Source organism: Mobula birostris, chromosome 8, assembly GCF_030028105.1.
Source record: "Mobula birostris isolate sMobBir1 chromosome 8, sMobBir1.hap1, whole genome shotgun sequence".
In the NCBI taxonomy this organism is placed as follows: domain Eukaryota; kingdom Metazoa; phylum Chordata; class Chondrichthyes; order Myliobatiformes; family Myliobatidae; genus Mobula; species Mobula birostris.
In genome coordinates, this window is record NC_092377.1 from 79,814,555 (window position 1) to 79,834,540 (window position 19,986).

At 41.1% G+C, this 19,986-nt stretch overlaps 1 protein-coding gene across 4 annotated transcripts in view; it reads right to left on the reverse strand.

The window, feature by feature from the left end:
• plcb1 (phospholipase C beta 1) overlaps positions 1–19,986 on the reverse strand; it is a 954,845-nt gene that overhangs the window by 309,190 nt on the left and 625,669 nt on the right. For all 4 annotated transcript variants that reach the window (XM_072265525.1, XM_072265524.1, XM_072265527.1 and 1 more), the window contains 2 exons: positions 13,924–14,064; positions 270–349 (listed from right to left, as the gene is read on the reverse strand). In XM_072265525.1, coding sequence (XP_072121626.1) covers positions 270–349; positions 13,924–14,064 — 221 coding nt within the window. The remainder of the gene's footprint in view (positions 1–269; positions 350–13,923; positions 14,065–19,986) is intronic.

A 19,986-nucleotide genomic window follows, 5' to 3' on the forward strand; every position in this document is an offset into this window, starting at 1 on the left:
TTCATCGCATTTGCTATTTGACACATTCTCACCAAATTTCTTGGAAACCTGTAATATTCCATTGCATGCTTAATTCAGGTCATAGTTTCTAGGTCATGGCACAAAATCAAAGCAAAAACTATCGAACTTACATTAGAAGCCAGATTAAGCTAAACCCCAAAGTGTTGATTCAAACAGTGGGACTAAAATCTTGAAACAAAACAGGTTTCTAGTGTTTTAGAAATGGCTGAAACAGGTCAAATAAACGCCAAAAAGAGGACCATACTTACGCTTTGTGTAATAAGGTGTCCCTTGACCTGTTCTGTGCCAGCAGGTTGGTTGCCAAGTTGAAAAGTGCATCAGTCCATTCCTGGAAAGACAAGCAATTAATTGAAGAATCAAAGAGTTATTGAAACAAATAACCTTAAGCCAATTTCAGAAGACTTGACACTCTCATGGTTTTATGCTATCTGCATGGTCATACAGATCAGAGGGATTATCTACCATCAAGGCTTGATGGTTCTGTTGTACATCATACACGTTATGTAGATAAATGCGCAAAGTTCTTCAAAATTGTAGACAAGATAAATTACAGGTACCCAGAAATGTACCCAGTTGGTAATACTAATCTCACTCTAAATTTACAGGTTATACTCTTTCAAAATTCAATCATGTTGGCTACAATATGTGAACGAATTACAATATCATATGTTTAGAATTCAGCCCAGTGATAATTTTCTCAGTAATGGTTTGATATTCATACAACATCAATAAATTAGATAACTGGATATATGGTTCATCTAATATAAGGGCTGACTATGTATCAACAGTAAACCAGTAACTTTATTCTTGTTAAAACTGGGTCTGCACACTTGACTCGCAATGCCCTAATACAGTTCACTGAATGCAGAGCTAATAGCATTGTTTTAATGCAATACTTTAATTCACTACTTCAACAGTTGAGTCCAAGCTGACATACATATAACAGTCTATGATAAATTTTGGTATCTAATTGGCTCCACTCTATTCGGAGCTCCTGCCAACTTTCACTTTACTTACAATGAATAACACATAATTCAATAGAGTGCTTCAAAACTCTATTTTTGATTCAATAAATCAAATATCAATATAATTCACTCCATTGAATTATAATTCAATAGAGCGCTTCAAAGTTTTACAGTAGCTGATTAGGAAGAATTTCACAACTGGTAAATATGGTCTCCTGGAGTATGTAAAGTTCATAATGGCTTATTGAATCCCTCACTGCGAGCAATGGACCTCATAGTCCTTCTCTCCCCCTCATTTACATCAGAGTGGTGGCGTGGGGTACCGATCTTACTTAAGCACTTCCACATCAGCATCAAATGTTAAGTCTGTAAAGTAAAGAGCCCATGACACTTCAGATATGAATTATTGTATTAGGATGTAAAAAGTGGAAGTATGAAGAGTAAAATTGTTCCTCTTAAGCAATTTTTAATAAGAAACCGGATTTATACAAGCCAAACACTAATTTATCCAATTACACCTCACTATGCTAGTAAAGAAATTGCTGGTGCTCCTACATCAGCCACCAGTCCATCTGTCTCTGGTGACTCTATACACTCAACTGGATTTAGGGTAAAGTGAAGAGATTTAGAGGGCACGTGAGGGGAACTCTTTTCAAAAAGTGTGGATTGAGTACCTGGAATACACTGCTGGTGAAGCACAGACAGAGTCTCTGACAGCAACTCAGAGACTAGATGATCACTTGAATAACCAAGGCACTGAAGGTTATTGGCCAAAGACTGAAAGATGGGATTAATTTCATCATCTAAATTGATGAAATGCTTTGCAAAGTTGGTCATGGCTAGAATGAACTCCTGCGTCAGCAACCTGGACCCACTGAAATTTGCCTATCGCCACAATAGGTCAACAGCAGATGCAAACTCAATGGCTCTTCACACAGTCTTAAGTCACCTGGACAATTCAACGACTTATGTCGAGAAGCTGTTCATTAACGATAGCTCAGTGTTTAACACCATCATTCCCACAGTCCTGATCAATAAGCTATGGAACCTGAGTCTCTGTACCTCCCTCTGCAATTGGATCCTTGACTTCCTAACCAGAAGACCACTATCTGTGTGGATTGGTGATAACATCTCCTCACTGATGATCAACACTGCTGCACCTCAGGGATATGTACCTAACCCAGTGCCCTACTCTCTCTATGTGGCTAGGCATAGCTCAAATGCCATTTATAAATTTGCTGATGATACAACCATTGTTGGTAGAATCTCAGATGGAAACTAGAGGGCGTAACGGAGTGAAATATACCAGCTAGTTTAGTGGTGTCTCGGCAACAACCTTGGTAAGACCAAAGAGCTGATTGTGGACTTCAGGAAGGGTGGGAAGAGGGATCACGAACCAGTCCTCATAGAGGGATCAGAAGTGGAGAGAGTGAGCAATTTCAAATTTCCCGTGTTGTCAAGATCTCTGATGACCTAACGTGGTCCCATCATCTTGATGCAGCTATAAAGGCGGCAAGGTAGCGGCTATATTTCATTTGGAGTTTGAGGAGATTTGATTTGTCACCTAAGACACTCAAAAACCATGTACCATGGAAAGCATTCTGACAGGTTGTATCACTGTCTAGTATGGGGGTGGGAGTGGCTACTGCACAGGACCGAAAGAAGCTGCAGAAAGTTGTCAAATTAGTTTATTATTTGTTTTTGCACTATGTTTAATCTATTTAATACACACACACATATATATTTACTGGAATTGATTTACTTATTTAATTTTTCCTATATTATCATGTACTACATTGTACTGCGGCCGCTAAATTAACAAAGTTCATGACATATGCCAAAGATATTTAAACCTGATTCTGATCCTGATTCTAATTCTAATATGGACGGGTACCTACTGATCACCATGAACTTGGAGGACTGAATGACCTATTTTCATGCCGTTTAACACTGTGACACTAATGATGAAGCAAAAAGCTTAAATTAACTTGCTCATTAGTGATTCAAAATTGAAGGCATTCATACTTGCTTTGAGAAACACGCCACTATTCACTTCTGCCCATTGCTCTGATGGGTCACTGTTTTCTAACTGTCACAGACAATGGGGAGCAAGAAACGCTACTCCCACTATTTCTGGGGTCATTGAGTCATGTAGCACAAAAAAACAGGCCCTACAGTCCATCTGGTCTGTGCCAACCACAATCCCCAACTCAGCTAACAACTGGAACATACCAAACACAATCCCCATCTAAGCCAGTCCAATTTGACTGCATTCAGCCCATATCCCTCTGAACTTCTTCGATCCACATATCTGACCAAGTAACTCTTAAATGTTTTTAAAGTGCATGCCTCAACTACACTCTCTGGCAGATCATACTCGTCACTGTGTGTGTGAAAAATTTGCTCACAAAGTTCCTATTACATCCCTCGCTTCTCACCTTTAACTTCTGCCTTTCAGTTCTAGATTCTCTTGGCAGAAAAGACAGTGCATAACCTTTCATTCTCCCACGCTCCAATGAAACCATCCTAACCCGCACAGCCTCTCTCCATGTTCTTCATGGGTCAAAGAAAAGCAACACATCAGCAGCTAAGGACTATCAGGAAGATACAGATAATGTTGAATTTAAATGCAGAACTAAATACACAATTCTCCTTTCCTCCATTTGCCAATCAGCAGTTGACCAGATTGAGAGGCTGGCCGGCCAGCCAGCCAGGGCAGATCACATAAGGCTGTAAGGCCATTAGACATAGGAATAGAATTAGGCTATTTGGCCCATCGAGTCTGCTCTGCCATTCGATCATGGTTGATCTTTTTTTCCCCCTCCTGAGCCTCACTCCTCAGCCTTCTCCCTGTAACCTTTGATGCCGTGTCCAATCAAGAACCTGTCAATCTCTGCCTTAAATACACCCAACAACCTGGCCTCCACAGCTGACTGGCAACAAATTCCACAGATACACCACCCTCTGGCTAAGGAAATTTCTCTGCATCTCTGTTTTAAATGGATGCCCCTCTATTCTGAGGCTGTGCCCCCTTGTCCTAGACTCCCCCACCATGGAAAACATGGTGGGGGAGTCTCGGACCCTACATCAACTCTGTCTAGGCCTTTCAATATTTGAAAGGCTTCACTGAGATCTCCACTCATCCTTATAAATTCCAGTAAGTACAGACCCAGAGCCATCAAACATTCCTCGTATGACAACCCTTTCATTCCTGGAATCATCCTTGTGAACCTTCTCTGAACACTCTCCAATGCTAGCATATATTTTCTTTGATGAGGAGCTCAATGCTGTTCACAACACTTAACGTGAGGCCTCACATTGCAATTGCCTTCCTCATCACCGACTCAACCTGCGAGCTAGGGTGTTCCGCACAAGGGCTCCTATGTCCCTTTGCATCTCAGATTTTTGCATTTTCTCCCCATTTAGAAAATAGCCTGCACATTTATTTCTACTACCAAAGTGCATGACCACGCATTTTCCTACATTGTATTTCATTTACCACTTTGTTGCCGATTCTCCTAATCTGTTAAGTCTTTCTGCAGCCTCCCTGTTCCCTCAACACTATCTGCCACTCAACACTAACTGCCCCTCCAGCAATTGTAGTATTATCCGTAAACTTGGCAACAAAGCCAATTATTCCATCATCTAAATCATTGACATACAGCATAAAAAGAAGTTGTCCCAACACCAACCTCTGCAGAACATCACTAGTCACTCGCAGCCAACCAGAAAAGGATCCTTTTATTCCCACTTGCTGCCTCCTACCAATTAGCCAATGCTCTAACCATGCTAGTTACTACTACTACCACCTCTACTACTACTACTACTACTACAACAACATCGACTCAGGCCTAGGGGGCCGGCGTCGCGCACGATGACGGACTCTCCACTTCTCCCTCTTCCTCATCAGTGTGTTCAGTTCATCTACATTAGCTGCGCCGCTGTCTTCTAGGAGCATGTTGACCATAGTCTTGGGAGGGCACCCAGGGTTCATCCTCCCATGCTTGGGCTCCCATATGATGACTAAGCTGGCAGGTAGCTCAAGGTGGCGAAGACAGTGCCCCGCTAGTTGTAGTCTTCTCGCCTTGATTTTAGTGGAGAGAATGGGTAGGTCGTTATAGAGCTCGATGTTTGTCATGTGCTGTTGCCAACACACATCAAGAGCCATCCGGAGCATTCGTGTATAGCAACCATCTAAAGACTTTCGCATCGTCTTGGTGAGTATCCATGTCTCACATCCGCACGTAAGAATGGACTCTATGACTGCTATGAAAATCCTCTTTTTAAGCCCTCTGGTCAGGTTTGACTTCCAGATTTCCTTCATGTCATTCATAGCCCTCCACGCCAGCGCCTTCCGTATCTTTATGTCCTTCTCTGAACTCATCATTCTTGACCCGAGGTACTTGTAGTTAACGACTTTCTTAATGGTATCATTCTTTATGGTCTTGACAGTACCTTCGTCGCAATTAAACACCGTGTCCTCTGTCTTTTTAGTGTTTAGGTGAAGTCCAACTTTATTGCCCTTAATTTCCACTTTGGTCAGTAGCTGCTGTGCTTCCTCCATCTGGTCAGAGAGCAGGACCATGTCGTGTGCAAAATCGAGATCTGTGAGTGTAACGGGTCTGACTGTTTTGGTTTGCCCTGGTTTTATGGAAAAACCAAGCTTGTCATGATCTTTGGTAGCTTGTCACAGAGCATAATCTAGGACGATTATAAAGATGTAGGGTGCCAGAGTGTGTCCTTGCAGCACACCAGCTAGGAGCTCGAACACTGCTGTTTCTCTGTCTGGTGATACAACTTTCACCATGGTTTTGGTATAGCTGGACTCTATTGCTCTCAGTAGATGGTCTGGCACTCCGTAAGCTTTCAGGATCTTCAGCATTTTACTTCGGTGAATGGAGTCAAAAGCTTTGCGAAAATCGACGTAAGTAAGCGCGGCTGGTAGGTTGTTCTTCTTGACTTCCTCGGTGATTTTACGGAGAGCAAGTATTGCATTACTGTTGCGCGCTTCTGCCAAAAACCATTCTGATTGAATCTTAGCTTAGGGTCAATGGCAGTGCGAATCCTGTTCAAGATCATCTGATTGTATAACTTTGCTAAGATGAGGTCAAGCTGATACCGCGGTAGTTATCTGTCTTTGTCAGGGATCCAGACTTGGGGACTGGGATAATGTTTGAGAGTGACCATGCCAGTTACTTTCCTGTAACACCATGGGCTCTTAATTTGGTAAGCAGCCTCATGTGTGGCACCTTGTCAAAGCCCTTCTGAAAGTCCAAATATACAACATCCACTACATCCCCTTTACCTAAATCCTATGTTTAATCTCTTCAAAAAATTCCAACGGGTTCGTCAGGCAAGATTTTCCCTTAAGGAAACCATCTTGTCCCATCTTGTCTTGTGTCACCAAGTACTCCATAACCTCATCCTTAACAATGGACTCCACCATCTTCTCAAACACTGAGATCAGGCTAAATGGTCTATAATTTCCTTTCTGCTGCCTTCCTCCTTTCTCAGTGACATTTGCAATTTTCTGGTCCTCTGGCACCATGCCAGAGTCCAATAATTTTTGAAAGATTATTACTAATGCCTCCATAATCTGTACCACTACCCCTAGGGTGCAGTTCATCTGGTCCAGGTGACTTGTATACCCTTAGGTCTTTCAGCTTTTTGAGTACCTTCTCCCTTGTAATAATAACTGCACTCACTTCTCTTCCCTTGCACCCTTCAACATCTGGCACACTGCTCATGTCTTCCACAGTGAAGACTGATGCAAAATACTCATTTAGTTCAACTACCATCTCCTTGGCCCCGTTATCATTTCTCTGGCTTCATTTTCTAGCTGTTCTATATCCACTTTCATCTCTCTTTTATTTTTTACATACTTGAAAAAGTTTTTACTATCAACTTTGATATTGTTGGCTAGCTTGCTTTCATATTTCATCTTTTTCCTCCTAATGATTCTTTTAGTTGCTCTCTGTTGGTTTTTAAAAGCTTCCCAATCCTCTGTCTTACTACTAATTTTTGCTTCATTGTGTGCCCTATGCTTTGACTCGAAGTCAGGGGCCACTAGTTAGGAATGTTGCTGTGTAGAGGGAAGGAGAAAGAGATCAGGTAGATGCAGAAGGACTGATGTTCCAGAAACCAAAGTTCAATCATGACTTCTGTGCTCTCTATATGGAGTTTCTACATTTTCCCCATGACTGCATGGGTTTCCTCCTGGTGCTCTGATTTCCTCATATATTCCAAAGACAGGCAAGTTGGTAGGTTGACTGGCAAGTCTAAACTATAAAAACAAGAGATTCTGCAGCGACCATAAATTTTGAGTCTGAATGAAGGGTCCTGGCCAAAAATATCGACTCTTTACTTCCCTCCATATGTGCTTCTTGACGTGCTGAGCTCCTCCAGCATTTTGTAAACCCTGGTAGAAGGCAGGGTGGAGATATGTCTCTACCAAAGGAAGTGCAGGGTGCTTCTTCCCTCCACTAGCCTGCAAGCCATCCTTGGGCAAGATGTAGCACATGCTTAGCCCCCCCACCCCCGATCAGGGTCATGTGAAGCCATGGGGGTGAGTGGGGAGGGGGGTCGTATGAGTAGCCAGTGCACATCACAAGTCCTGGATACGCAACCACAGATGTCAGGCAGATAATCTCTGAAGAGTACTGATAATGGCTGGGATCACCCATCTTGTAAAGACACTGCGCAGAAGAAGGCAAATGCAAAACCCTTCTGTAGAAAAGTGAGTGTAGGTGGATGAAGAAGAATTGGGGTGGACTTGATGGTCATAAATTACAGAGAGTAAAGTGAGACAATGGGTTTCCCCTGACTGCACTATTCTGAGGTGTAAATTCAAAGGGACAATTACTCTCTTTCCATGTCATGGGAAACATGAATATGAGATGGAGACAGAGAGAACAGACGTTGGGGTTTGCTGGATTGCTGGATGCAAGAGCTCCTGCTTCTAGCCTACAAGCCATATCTAGTGAAGCATCCACATGTTGGATCTGGGAACTTCTACCTCCCCACATGGCAGCTTCCCACAAACCCCAAAGTCATTAAACTAATGATAGAATCTGCAACACAGCCTCATTTCCATTATTCAAGGCTCCCTCCCTCCATGCCGCAAGACACACATACAAATCACAGTTCAACTGAAAGGTGGCACCTTCGTCATCCACATTTTTACCAACTTAACAGGTAACTCAGCAGCTACTGCTTCCCAACCTCATCATCTACTCCTTATGAATCTTTTTTTAAAAATTGCGTTCTGCATGCAAGAGGTTAAATAGTGTTAAAGGAGGCATGTCTGTAGCTAGTCTCTGCTGGGCTTTCATGGATGTAAATGCCTCAATCCCAGTGCACAGTAGATAGTCTGATGTAGACCAACACTCTCTCCATTCCTGAAAGCAATGGACGTTAGATTAAAGAAATTAAAAGAGGATTAACTTTACCTGTCACATGTACATTGAATCATCCAAACATGCAGCGAAATTCGATACTTGGCACCAACAACCAAAACAACGCAGAGGTGTGCTGTGGGCAGCCCACAAGTGTTTTCATGTATCCAACATTCACATAGCATGCCTATAACTCACCAACTCTAACATAGGGACCTTTGGAATGTGGGAGGTAACCAGAGCAACTGGAAGAAACCCACACAGTCTTGGGGTGAACATACAAACTCCTTACAGACTGTGACAGAATTGAACTCTGACCTTCCCACCGGTGGCACTATAAAGTATTACGCTACCGTGTCACCCTGGAGGTTATACCGTGAAATGCTGACACTACATAATGTACTGGTTGCGCATAAGAGTACATTCAGCCAGAAACTCATTCCACCGAGATGCAACACAGAGCGTCATAGGAAGTCATTCCTGCCTGTGGCCATCAAACTTTACAAATCCTCCCTTGGAGGGTCAGACACGCTGAGCCAATAGGCTGGTCCTGGACATATTTCTTGGCATAATTTACATATTACTATTTAATTATTTATGGTCATCACTATTTAATTATTTAAGGTGCAACTGTAATGAAAACCAATTTCCCTCGGGATCAATAAAGTATGACTATGACTACACTGATTCAATGAATGATTCAAATAGCTGTAATATCCATTAAAGGTGATCTATTGTCGAATGGTGACGCACTCAGCAAGTACAGCAAGTTGAGAAGGGGAAGGTTAAAATATCCAGCCACTTCCTGGAAGGATACTGTGAAAAAGACAAACTGCCTCCCTGTTGCAGCTGAAATCTACTCATCTCTGTGAGGACTCTGATTAAAATGTCCAATTACCTTGAAGAAACAGGATATAGCCTTGGTTAAGTTGCTCAAACTGCAGCCTCCAGGCACATAGACCAGCCTGCACTTCCATCCACTGCACAGAAACTGCCTCACAGTCAGAGGCAGTGATATTCAACTGTTGTAAATTAATGGCTCCAAATTTAAAACAATCTTTGCAACTTGAATTGAACTGAATTGTCTTTATTCCTTATATCCTTCACATACATGAGGAGTAAAAATCTTTATGTTACATCTCCGTCTGAATGTGCAACGTGCAAATTATAGTAATTTGTAATAAATAGTATGTACAGTAAGATATACAACAGAACATTGAACATAGCTTAGAAATACTATTGTGTCAGCATGAATTGATCAGTTTGATGGCCTGGTGGAAGAAGCTGTCCCAGAGCCTGTTGGTCCTGGCTTTTATGCTGCGGTACCATTTCCCAGATGGTAACAGTTGGAACAATTTGCAGAAAACGATGAGTAGGGGAGTTATTTGCAGGTGCCTTGTTCAATAGTTGTCCCTCTAGCAAATAATTGGAAACAGATGGGGAGAGTGTTAATGGCCTTAGACAGATTGGTTAAATGAGCCGGTTCTTTGCAGCTGAGGCTTAAGGTAGCCAAGTGATGCCGAAAGGGGTGGGTGGGGGAGAGAAGGGTGATGTAATGTAAAGTAGCAGAAAACATTGGAGAGGCTTGGAGGATATCATAAATCTTTGATGATGCTGGGAAAAGTTGATAAACCTGTCCAAAAATGAAATATAAACACAGAAGCATCTCAAACACTTATAGTTTGTGATATTTGAACTTTCAGAAGACGTCAATATAATGCCTCAGAGGAGATTACAAAACAAAATTGAAAGTTATATACTGACATGAACTGAGAATTGGGTGAAGAAAACAGGCAGGATTGGTTTTGAGTGGGAGTCTGTAATTTGTTGGGGGGGGGGGTGTTATGATGTTGCAGGGACTGTCCATCTACGTCAATAATTTAGATAAGGGGACCAGGCATAATAAATCGAAGTTTGCTGAGGATATAAAACTTGATGATGATGTGAGCTAAAAGATGATTCACAGCGGTTCCGGGAGACAGAAAGTGGTGATAGTTTGAAGGGTATGGACATTGCAAAAGGTACTCTTTTACTTGAAATCACTGAAGGTTAGCAATGCAGGCAAAGCAATGAATAAGGAAGGCAAATAGAGTGTTGGCCTGTATTATTGGAAGATATGAGTATGGGAGTAAAACTATCTCACTGTAATTATATATGGAACTGATGTGACCACACAGGAAAAGTGCTGCTTCATCTGTTTAATGTAGGTAACACTGCTTGATTTTATTTCAGATTTCAATGATGTATTTTGTGCTAGTTATGGAGGCTGTAAGAACAACTTTATGTTCCGGTCTTCCTACCCAGAGAAGGATACACTTACTACAGATGGAATTCAAGTTGAGTAGAGATGAAACAGACTGACCCTAGGCTCCCTTCTGTAGAGAATGATGAGTGGTGATATAATTGAAACATAAACAGTTCTCATATGGTCTAAAAGGAATGCTGGGATGATGTTTCCCCTGTTGAGGGGCCTAGAACCAGGATCTCAGTCTCAAAATAAGGGATCGTTAATTTAGGACAACTGAGGAGAATATCTTCACCCAAAAGCCAGTGAATTCTCCACCGAGGAGGGCTGTGGAGGATACGGTGCTCAGTATATTCAAGGCAAGGTCAATAAATTCTAGAAAGAATAAACAGAACTATGGGTTATAGTACAAGAAAGGTTAAAGACTGGACATGAGATGATAGAACAGCAGAGCAGATAAGAGGCCAAATGGCCTCTACCAGTTGTCGCTTTTGTGTATTAAATTCTTATGACCCTGCAACATTGACACAATATACCATAGATGCAAGATAATGCTTTGTATATTCAAAAAAATAAGGCAGACTCTGTAGTGTGAGAGAAAATAAGAACCACAAAAGTTTAGTCAGGGAGCTGACAGTATTGGCAAATGGGCTGCATAGAATGCAGCACTGTAGTGGTCATGCATTTAAATTTAGCTTAAAACCTCAGTCCTACTAATTCATACTAATTCAACTAAATAACAAATCAGACTTGCAATTCTTGCACTACTATTGCAATGTTCCTTTTGTAATTTTCATAAGCTTGAGGCCTTTTAAATCTGTACTGATTGTATCCTAATCTTGACTCCCAGTGAAGCAATGGCACATTTTTCCCATGGTCTCAAGCTCTAATTATCTCCATGAATGTCCCCAGCTCCTGCTATTCCCTGATATATTGCTCTGGGAATTCTGGCATTATTCCACTATTTAGTGGGCCAAGTGTACAACTCTAAACTAATTCTGACCACTTGCTCACTGACAAATTTTAAGCACCCTACCACTGGTCACTATAAGATCCAGAATTTCTGCTCCATTTGTACTGAAGACCTGTACTAATCAACTGGCTGGAGTGTTTACTGAACACCTTTAAGCTTGCACTCCAGCAGTCTGAGCTACTCACCTGCTTCAAGTAGACTTCAATCATACCAGTGCCCAAGAAAAACATGGTGACCTGTCTCAATGACTATCGTCCAGTCACACTTACATCGACTGCGATGAAGCATATCAGCATCTAACTGAGGAGTGACTTGGATCTGCTACAATTTGCCTACCGTTATAATAGGTGCCATTTCACTGGCTCTTCATCTCAGCTCTGGGACATCTGAAGCTGCATACACCAGAATGCTTTCCATTGACTATAGCTCAGCACTAAACACCATAGTTCCCACAAAACTAATCAATAAGATCCAAGACCAAGGCCTTAATACCTTCTTGGGCAACTGGATCCTCGATTTCCTGACTTGCAGACTCGTCAGTTTGGAATGTCAACAACATCTCCTCCACAATCACCATCCGCACAGGTGCACCACAAGGCTGTGTGCTTGACCTGCATTACTTGCTTTATTCTTAAGTACAGTTCCAATGCTATATATATATATTTATAGCGATATATTTATTTATTTATTTTTGCTGGCAATACCATTGGCGTTGTCTAAATCAAAGGCCTGGTTCATGGACCCACGGTTTCTTCCTCCTTTAGTAAATAATATTTGGTTTTGCTGATGTTGAATGAGAGGTTGTTGTGGCACCATTCAACCAAATTTTCAATCTCCCTGTGCCACAATTTGTGTGGTCTGGAAATAACACCTCCACCTTGCTGACAATCAACACTGGCACACCTCAGGGATATGTGCATAGCCCACTGCTCTACTTTCTCTACACCCATGACTCTGGCCAGGCATAGCTCAAATGCCATCTATTAATTTGCTGATGATACATCCATTGTTGGCAGAATCTCAGATGGTGACGAAAGGTCGCATAGGAGCGATATATTCCAGTTAGTTGAGTGGTGTGGCAGCAACAACCTTGCACTCAATGTCAGCAAGAGCAAAGAGCTGATTGTGAACTTCAGAAATGGTAAAACAAGGGAACAAAAACCATTCCTCACAGAGTGATCAGAACTGGAGAGAGTGAGCAATTTCAAGTTTCTGGGCGTGAATATCTCTGAGGACCTAATCTGGACACAACATATCCAAGCAGCTATAAAGGCACAACAGCGGCTATATATCATCAGGAGTTTGAGAAGATTTGGTTTGTCACCTAAGACACTCGAAAACGTCTACAGATGTACCATGGAGAGCATTCTGACTGGCTACATCACCGTCTGGTATGGCGGGGAGCGATAATTAATTTAATTTGAATTTTGATACCACTCCATCTCTCTTGCCTCCTTCTGGACGCTAATTAAAACCTGTCTTTGTAAATTTTTCTCATCTGCTCTAAAATTTTGTCTGCGAACCATGTCCTTAAGTAACTTTCAACACTCTGTTATATTAAAATCACAGTATAAATGGTAGTGTTTTTTGTCTTAATTTACATCAGTGGTCTTAAGATAAATATCCTTAGGGAAAGTAAGGCCTCCAATTCATACACCATATTAGCAAAGATGGTCTGGCTGGTGAGGTGTCCCCACTGCTGAGACTTTACTGTGCTTCTCAAGATGCTTCCCAGGAGCAGAGGACCAGTTTGATTGATTCTGACCCTGGGCGGCCATGACATGCAATGAGCCTAGGTAACCAAACTCCATTCGTTTCCAGCCTCATGGAAAAACGTAATAATCCTGTGGCCTGTATTTGTTCTTTAAGAAAGGGAACTTAGAATTTGAGAGGAAGGATGCAAGGGGGTTGGCTTTTACTTTGTTTTCAGTTGATTACTTTGGTGCCAATTGCAAGACAAAAGATGCACCCTCCCTGAAAATTCTGTAGCTGCTCTTTCAGATGTGCCTGACCACAGTGGATACCAAAGGATGGGTAAGACTGTTCAATGCACCCTTTGTATGCTAAAGATGAACTCTTGATCTCTCATCTGCTTCTTCATGGTCTTGCAGTTAAGTGTCCACCTCTGTAAATGCAACACTACGTTCAGACTTCTGTTATTTGTTTCCCTTTTGTGATACCTTGGACGTACTATGTATTGGAATGATCTGTTTGGATGCTACGTAAACAGAACTTTTACACTTAATTCCTGGTACATTTGATAATAATTATCAATGAGCGATTTTAAGCTCAAACTTTACACTGCACTTGTTTTTATACTGGTACCTTTGCTACATCTTCCTGGAAGGCCATGAAATTGAGATATGAAATGTTGACCAAGTCAGGACCATAAACCACCGTCATCATCCTGCTCTCCAGACGACTGCCCTGATTTCCAACATCCAACAGCTCGCGGAGCTTGGTGTCCTAGCAAACAAAAACGGAACATGGGTTTTCAATGCATTTCCTCTGCTCAATATATGCATGTGTGTATTATGATCAATATTATATCAATCAAAACATTTAACTCCTCATTATAAACTACATATACTTGATAAACTTTCATATGATTTTATATATTAAACATTACATCAATCAAAATTATTTATATCTTCATTATGAAGTACATAAAACAATTGATAAAATCTTCTTGGTGTATGAAATTAGTCATCGCTTAAGATTAAACAAAGCAGCCCTGAGAAATAGAATGTTATTTACTTCTACTGTGAGCACCCAGATCTAGCTTGTATCAAAATCACGCCAGCATTACGCTGAGATCGCAAACGCTCAAGGAACAATCACCAATTGTACGAATCAGAGCACAACAGAGCACATGTGGAATCCCCATTCTTTGACTGACTTATGTTGAACGACGCAACTATCCGCTGTGGACGCTTCAATGCTGAGAACATAGTTCAAAGTTTTCTAAATCTACATCAGAAGTGCAGTATGCACAGAGTGGAAAAACTTCTATGGTGTCATTGTGGCTCCAACTTAAAAGCTGGTTGAAGTGGCAAAGAAACAGGACTCTAAAAATTTCTGTGACACAACAAACACATTTGTTTCAGTTCATCGCTCTACTAAAAAGATATTACAGCCATCTGCTTTTCTCAGTGAATTCTTTGGGATGTCCTGTTTAATGTTTCTATGAAGCTCCTTAATTAACTGTGTAGGTATCATCAAAAGGAAAATTGTTGTCTAGCCAATATTTACTATTCAGATAACAGGAATAAAAATGGATTATTTGACCATTATTTCACATTGGCTGTGCAGATTCTTGCTATGAACGAATTGACTGCTGATGAGAGAGTGACCACACTTCAAAAGAATTTAATTAGCAGTAAAGTACAACTGGGCATCCCAAAGACATGACGGAAGTACATTGATACAACATCCTCATTTCCTTAGAGTAGAGGTAGGATTTTGATTATCTTATATTGGATTAGTGTCTTGCATTAAAGCAACAGATATGCTTCACAGAAATTCTTTGATGTGCCAATATCGGAAGCATTAATTTGAAGCTGGCAGTAAACCAGACAAGAAGAAAACCTTATATTTATGTAGTGCTCTTCAGAGTCAACTCAGGGTCTTCCAATGCACTTTACAGCAATTAAGAACTTTTGAAGAATATTTAATGCAGGAAATGTGGTGCAGTGATCACTTTGTTTTTTTATGATCTTGACGGAGTGTAAATCTCGTCCAGGACATGGGGAGAAGGACCATTCTCTCCTTCAAAAGATGCCACCTCCACTGAGAGATCTCATTCAGAAAAATCCACCTCTCATTGCAATGCTTGTGTAACCCTCTGGAATTCTCGCCAAGCCTTTGGACTGGGGCTTGAACTCACAACTCTCTGAGCAAGGTTTTCGTACAATTAGGCTATTGAATAGCACAAATAGATGCATAAGATTTACTATCTTTGTAACTTATTGAATCATTGAACACTCAACTGAACAAAAGTTACACACATAACACAACCAATCTTAAAGGCATGTTACACATACTGTATAAAGACATAAAACTATTGCCCCTTCAATAAAGCTAAACCCATACAATCAAAAGTAATAATTTACACATGTAAAACTACATAATCAGTTTACTGTGCTTAATTATTTACAAATTTGATCAATCATGAATTCACTCAATTTTTTGGTTTCCTCTTTCTTCACTGTGGGGTATGTCTAATTCAGACAGTAGCCATTCCAGTAGATCACTTCTCCAGAGAAGGTATCATACACATCTAGTCTTATATCCAGTCTGCTGTTAATGCTTCAACATAATTGCCTTCGTTATGCAGAATATATTTTATTTCATATCCTTCATCACCATCTTTCTTATAATCATATATCAATCTAACACGTGATGAATAATTCTCAAGTACCGTAATAAAGTAACACGTTACATAGGGGGGTGAAGATACTTCTCTATCAAAGGAGGTGAAATGTGCTCCTTCCCACCACTCGCCTGCAGGTCACCCTTGGGCAAGGTGTAGTACCTGCTTAGACCCCAGTCAGGGTCACGTGAAGCCGTGGGAGCAGGTGATGGATGGTCATATAATCTCTGAAGAGTATTGATAATGGCTGGGGTCACGCATCTTGTAAAGACACCGACCAGAAGAAGGCGATGACAAACAACTTCTGTAGATATCATACGACATGATACATAACAAACGAATGATACACTGCATTAGATATATTATTCAATTTCCCTAAGTTAATTGCAACAATCTAAGTCCTGATGCAGAGTTTCAACCCAAAACTTTGACTATCCCTCTGCCTGATTGGATGCTGCCTGACCCAGAGATCATCCAGTAGATTTCCATTTTCTCCAGATTCCAGTATCTGCATTCTCTTGTGTCTACAACAATCTCTACCTTGATTGCTTCTTAAGGTTTTTTTTTGTTACAGCCATCTTTCATCTCAACTTCCACCCAATTGTCACTGGACCATTCTTCATTTCTGTGTCACTTGTGAAGTCATAAAGTTACTCCATGTGTCTTTCACTTTCTGGACTGAAGCCAAAGTTTTAAGTGCCACATATCAGCTTTTGGTCTGTCTTTCCATGCTCTGGCTGCACCGTATTGATGTCCATATTTGTTATGATATCAGGGGTTCTGAACTGTGCCACACTCCAATGCAGTGTATTGCAATACTTTATTGCATTGAGGCACTGAATGAACGGAGGTTGTCGTTGAAGTTTCAGTGCTACTTCTGCATTTCAAAATTAAAATGTACCCTGGCACAAAATAAAATACCATACTTCACAACTCTTTCCAATTTACCTCAAGTAATTTGATTGAAACTCTGTTCTAACTCTGTCACTTGTTAGCTCTGCATATTAACCAATGAATAAAATAATCATCTGTATAATTGCGAAGACAAAATGACTAACTAGATGTGCAGGGGACAATTAAACCAAGGCTTTACCAACTTGAATGCTGGTCTTATCAAACAGTTCAAGTCATATCTCTTGCACCCTGACTCAAAGTTAAGACTGCGTTGATAAATTGTGAGAGATAAATTTGCCTCAGATATGCCATCGCAAAGCCAAACCACCCAAGGACAAAAGTCAAGGAGATTCTATAAAGTCAGCTGAGCATCCATGAGAGATGGCACAATAGACAATGAAGTCTTGCCATGTGTAAAATTCTAAATTGAAGTGTTGTGTGGAGCAGAAAGATAATGAGAAGAATGGCAATATAATCTTCCACTCCACCTCCTACTTCGTGCTTCTCTGAGTAAATAGCATCATAAATTAATATTTTTCTGCCTGACAACATCTTTTTCAGTCCCTGTGCTTCTGCAGTAGCCCAGGTGTGATATTTAATTGAATCTATACATGAAATCAGATTCTTGAAATCTTTGCATTGATCCTATAGAGAAATATATCAGCTATCAGGACTAAACGCAAGCAGAAATAATTCAACAAATTAGAGCTATATGTTATATTTCTCTCCTGAAATTAAACACAAGTTAGAGACAATTGCCAGTTTGTGGGCAGTAGCAAAGCCTGATAACGAGGCACTTTGAACAATCCCATTCTTTCTCCTCAGTTTCTGCCTGAACTAATTCAAACTTTCCTACTATTATTTGTTAAAGTTGGCATTCTATATTAATTCTATTTTGCTTTCATTAGAAACCAGCTCATGGATATCTCCAACACGTCACTTATCCGGGCTGCTGTCCCCATGTACTTCAAACCAGCGACCATCACCACCGTACTAAAGAACTCTGCACCTTCAGAATGAAACAACTATCACCCAGTGGCAAAGACAGCATTCACCATGAACAGCTTTGAACAGCTGGTAATGGCACGTATCTAAAAATCCTTTCTTGCCACACAGGACATGCAGCAATATGCTTACCAACAGAACCGCTGTACGACAGTCACCATGGCACCTGTCAAGTACCTGGCCCTGACATACCTAGAAAACGACGACACTTATGTCAGAATGCTGTTTCTGGATTTCAGTCTGATATTCAACACTACAGGGGACTCGGGAGTCGATCGGAACTTGAGACTTTTTTTTTTACCGAGTCCATGGTCTGTTCATTATCAAATTATGGTATTGTTTTGCACTGCTGTAACTATATGTTATAATTATGTGGTTCTGTCAGTGTTAGTTTTTGGTTTGTCCTGTTTTCTGTGATATCACTCTGGAGGAACATTGTATCATTTCTTAATGCATGTATGCATTTCTAAATGACAATAAAAGAGGACTGAGTGTTCTCATAATCTAATCTAATCTATTGTCCCATTGATCTCAGTGAACGAACTCCTACCCCTTGGTCTAAGTACCTCACTGTGCAGCTGGCTGTTTGACTTCCTAACCAGCAGACCTCAGATAGTCGGAATGCACAGCCGCTCCCCCTCCCCATCACCCTCAACACAGTGCCCCCTCAGGGCTGTGAGCCCATTGCTGTACACTCTGCTCACACATGACCGCACGGCGAAACACCCGAGTGATCGCTGATGGCATGACAGTGGTGGGGCTCACCACCAACAACACATATAGAGAGGGAGTGGCCCAATGCCAGACCAACAACCTCTTCCTCAGTGTCAACAAGACAAAGGAAATGGCCATTGACTTCAGGAGAACTTGCAACACCTACAGCTCTCTTTACATCAGCGGCACAGCAGTTTCAAACTGCTGGGCATGTACATCTCGCAAAACCTCTCATGGTCCCAGAACACATCCTCCACAATCAGGAAAGCTCGCCAACACCTCTAATTTCTAAGAAGGATGAAGAGACCTGGTCTGTTCATATCCATACCCACATCCTTCTGCAGATGCGCAGTGGAGGGCATCCAAGCATGCTGCATCATTTGCATGGTACAGAAGCTGCATTGCAGTGAGTAAGGTGGCTCTACAATGGGAAGTCGAAACTGCCTAACGCATCACCGCACCAGCCCACCTCCCATCAAGGACATATAAACAGAAAGGTGCCAGGAAAAGGTCAGCAACATCACGAAGGTTCCCTCCCTTCCTGCTCATTCCCATCAGGGAGAAGGTTATGTAGCATCTCTGCCAGGACAACCAGAGTCAAAAACAGTTACCTTCCCCAAGCAGTAAAGACTGATCAACACTTCCACTCACTCCACAGACCCCACCACCAGTACTCCTGTGCCTAGTGTCACTTTATGGATATACTATCAATCTACATATATGTTATCTTATGTATTTATAGTTATTGTGTTTTTATCTTATTATGTTTTTTGGTGCTATATCAGATCTAGGGTCTCAATTATTTAGTTCTCCTTTGCACTTGTGAACTGGAAATGGCATTAAATAATCTTGGTTAGTTCTTATTGTTGCTGACTAGACTTCCATGTGGAATAACAAAGTAAATGCAGGTTGAATCTCTAGTCTGGCCTGTTTTGAATTTGTAATACAGACTTATACCAATTAACTCTAGTTAAGATCAAAGTAAGACCTAAAATTAAATAAGATCTGTACTAACAATGAATGTTTGCGATTTCGGCCAACAGCATTTCCTGCTCGTGGTAACTTTGGGTTATGCACATGATGTGGGAAGTGTTTATACTTAAATAGTTCTCCTGCTTGATAATGATTGGGGGGAGTCCCTTGTGGTCCAGATTTTCTGTGCTCCTGGCACCAGTGAAGTCCTAAAAGTATCAGACTAAAGAGACTATAAGTATGTATTAGGAACAAGCATTTCTTCAATATCAAGAGCAGATGTCAGTGTATATCAGTTCCTTCCTACAAAACAATGATTCAGTGAGATTATGCATGGAATTTCCTAGCTTCATTTTTCTGATGCAAATGAACTTTGTTGGGACTTGCATAGCCCTGCTGTCACAGATATGTTGGCAACCAAAAGAATCATA